At 35.7% G+C, this 2,711-nt stretch overlaps 1 protein-coding gene across 3 annotated transcripts in view; it reads left to right on the top strand.

The window, feature by feature from the left end:
* LOC106476839 (ribose-phosphate pyrophosphokinase 2-like) overlaps positions 1-2,711 on the top strand; it is a 9,320-nt gene that overhangs the window by 3,041 nt on the left and 3,568 nt on the right. For all 3 annotated transcript variants that reach the window (XM_022380593.1, XM_013937458.2, XM_022380594.1), the window contains exon 2: positions 1,783-1,956. In XM_022380593.1, coding sequence (XP_022236301.1) covers positions 1,865-1,956 — 92 coding nt within the window. In that variant the 5' untranslated portion in view covers positions 1,783-1,864. The remainder of the gene's footprint in view (positions 1-1,782; positions 1,957-2,711) is intronic.

The raw sequence follows: 2,711 nt of genomic DNA, 5'->3' as shown, positions 1-2,711 counted from the left end.
CCCCCCCCCCCCCCCCCCCCCCACATGGATGTTGGTTCCAGGTGGCTTGATTTTGGATTGTAGTTTACTTACCAATGGTATGATCCTCTTTCCTACCCCCCCCACATGGATGTTGGTTCCAGGTGGCTTGATTTTGGATTGTAGTTTACTTACCAATGGTATGATCCTCTTTCCTACCCCCCACATGGATGTTGGTTCCAGGTGGCTTGATTTTGGATTGTAGTTGACTTACCAATGGTATGATCCTCATCCTACCCACCACATGGATGTTAGTTCCTGGTAGTTGACTTGCTGTATACATTGTATCGTGCCCTAGCCACTCTACACCTTGGGGCACATCCTTTTTACTCTCACCCACGTTACTGTCTTCCAAGGGATTGAGATTCCAATATCAGTTAGTCAGATCCCTTTGTTATCTCCCTTTTGGATGTGCTCCTCCCATTTCTGCCCATGTTTGCAACACCTCTTTCCACACTGGGCATTGAGTATATCTGGTACAGAAGTGGTGCAGTCTCCCATGTAGGATCCCCTACTATGAGGATCTTCCCTGTTCGGGTGTTCTTCAGACATTTTGAAAGATGCTTCTTTCCTTCCCTCCACCTATTCAATGTGAGATTCTAGCTATTGATGTGACAGGAAGTAATGTATCGTATCAGAAGTTATGATTTTCCTATACTGAAAATATATTTCCAATAGGTACTTATACTTCCCACCTTTCCTCCCCACTGAAAACTGGTGCTTTCATTTTCTGCCAAAACACAAAGTGATAATTTGGTAGAATCTGTTGAGGGAGTCACATGCATAAGGAGGTTGTGTTGCATTCCTATTGGTGGATGGTTGTTGCATGATGATTTACATATGAGATGTAGTTGAACTATTTTGATCATAGAGTATGTAGGAGCTCAAGGCTTGTGGCATGCAAAAAAAAAATTGCATATAGATGGCAGCACTGAATGATAATAACTATTTATCTGAGATGAGGTAAGTACCTATTGGAAATACATTTACAGTACAGGAAAATTATAACTTCAAAATGTTTTATACTTTCTTTATACTTCTTTTCTACCTCATTGGTTTTACTGTTATAATATTTCTGTACTTCTCCAATCTTGTTGTAATCCCTCTGTATATCTCCAATAGCTTTGTCGATCATTTCTTCAATAATAGTTTTGTTTTGTTCGTAAATCTTCTTTAAATATTAAATCTTTGTTTTAACTTTTTTATGGATTCCTGTATATTACCTCTTGATCTTATATTCATACTTTGTCTCTTTTGGCTTGTTAATTCTGTTTTATTTTCTCCAAAATGATCCCACTGTTCTATTGTTAGGTGGGTTCTTTTGGTAAAATTAATGTATTACTTCACTAACATTTTTCTACATTGATTGGTATGCCTAACTACAGAAATTCCAAACTAATGTACACTTCACTTGCAAAAATTTCCTTAGTAATAGATCAATAATAAACACACTGATTAACTAACTTATTTGATCATTGGTGAAAAGACTCTTTAATTAACGTTGAACTGATTGATTAATTTAACTTGCTCATTTTGGCATTTTTCTATTGTGATAGTTTTCTATATTGTTAGAGAAAGCTTTGAGACTGCACAGAGGCCTAATTTTTTATGAAGCTTCTAAACTTCACACCATCATTATATCATGTAAAATAATAAAACTTAGCCCACAACAGTACTTTGTTTGTTGTAAGACATTGTGAAGATAGATTAAAGCAAGTGTATGATCAACTCTTCCTAAATACATGTGAAATCTTTTCATTTAAGGGTTACTTCCATTGCTGACCGTCTGAATGTGGACTTTGCTCTTATACACAAGGAGAGAAAGAAAGCGAATGAGGTGGCTTCCATGGTTTTGGTTGGAGATGTAAAAGACAAAATTGCCATTTTGGTTGATGACATGGCTGACACGTGTGGTACAATTTGTCATGCAGCCGAAAAGTAAGTAAATGTTTTTAACGGGTTTTTTTTAATTCTTGTAGTATTGTTAGAATTCTTTTTTTTTAATTACTTAACTAAAATAAATCTTTATTTTTAAAGTGCATTTAATGTTTTACATTTTCTAGAATTTTCTATTACATTACATTTTTAAATCTTCATATTCATCATGTAAAGGTACTGTTGTAATGTTTTTTATATTATCTGTCGAAAATAATTTAAGGCCTAGTCCAAGTACTAATCACAAATTAGCTTATTTCCTCCTTTTGCTTCTACACAGTTGTAAGTATTTAAGGTCTATGTTACAAATGATATTCAAATTTATAAGAAATACTAGGACTAATGTTAAAATGAATTTACTTGTACAACTTCACACGTTGATTCAGTTGCACACTATTGTCTTAACTACCTTCTCCGAACTTTTATTTCTAATCTATTCAGGGGTAGATTAAGGGTCAGATTGCCTTGGGCATACATTTTTCTACCTGGGCTTATCATGATTGCGAGTAAAGACTTAATGTTAAAAAAAAACAAATAAACCTTGTAACAGGCGTTTTTTTAGCCCTGACCTGGGGCTACAGCACCAATAGCCCACCTTAATCTGCCCTGAATCTATCTCCTGAAATAAACCTTGTAACAGGCATTTTTTTAGTCCTGACCTGGGGCTACAGCACCAATAGCCCCACCTTAATCTGCCCTGAATCTATCTCCTGAAATAAACCTTGTAACAGGCATTTTTTTAGTCCTGACCTGGGGCT

This window comes from Limulus polyphemus, unplaced genomic scaffold, assembly GCF_000517525.1.
Source record: "Limulus polyphemus unplaced genomic scaffold, Limulus_polyphemus-2.1.2 Scaffold11788, whole genome shotgun sequence".
In the NCBI taxonomy this organism is placed as follows: domain Eukaryota; kingdom Metazoa; phylum Arthropoda; class Merostomata; order Xiphosura; family Limulidae; genus Limulus; species Limulus polyphemus.
The sequence above is the reverse complement of the archived record's forward strand: the minus strand, read 5'-3'. Positions and strand labels throughout refer to the sequence as shown.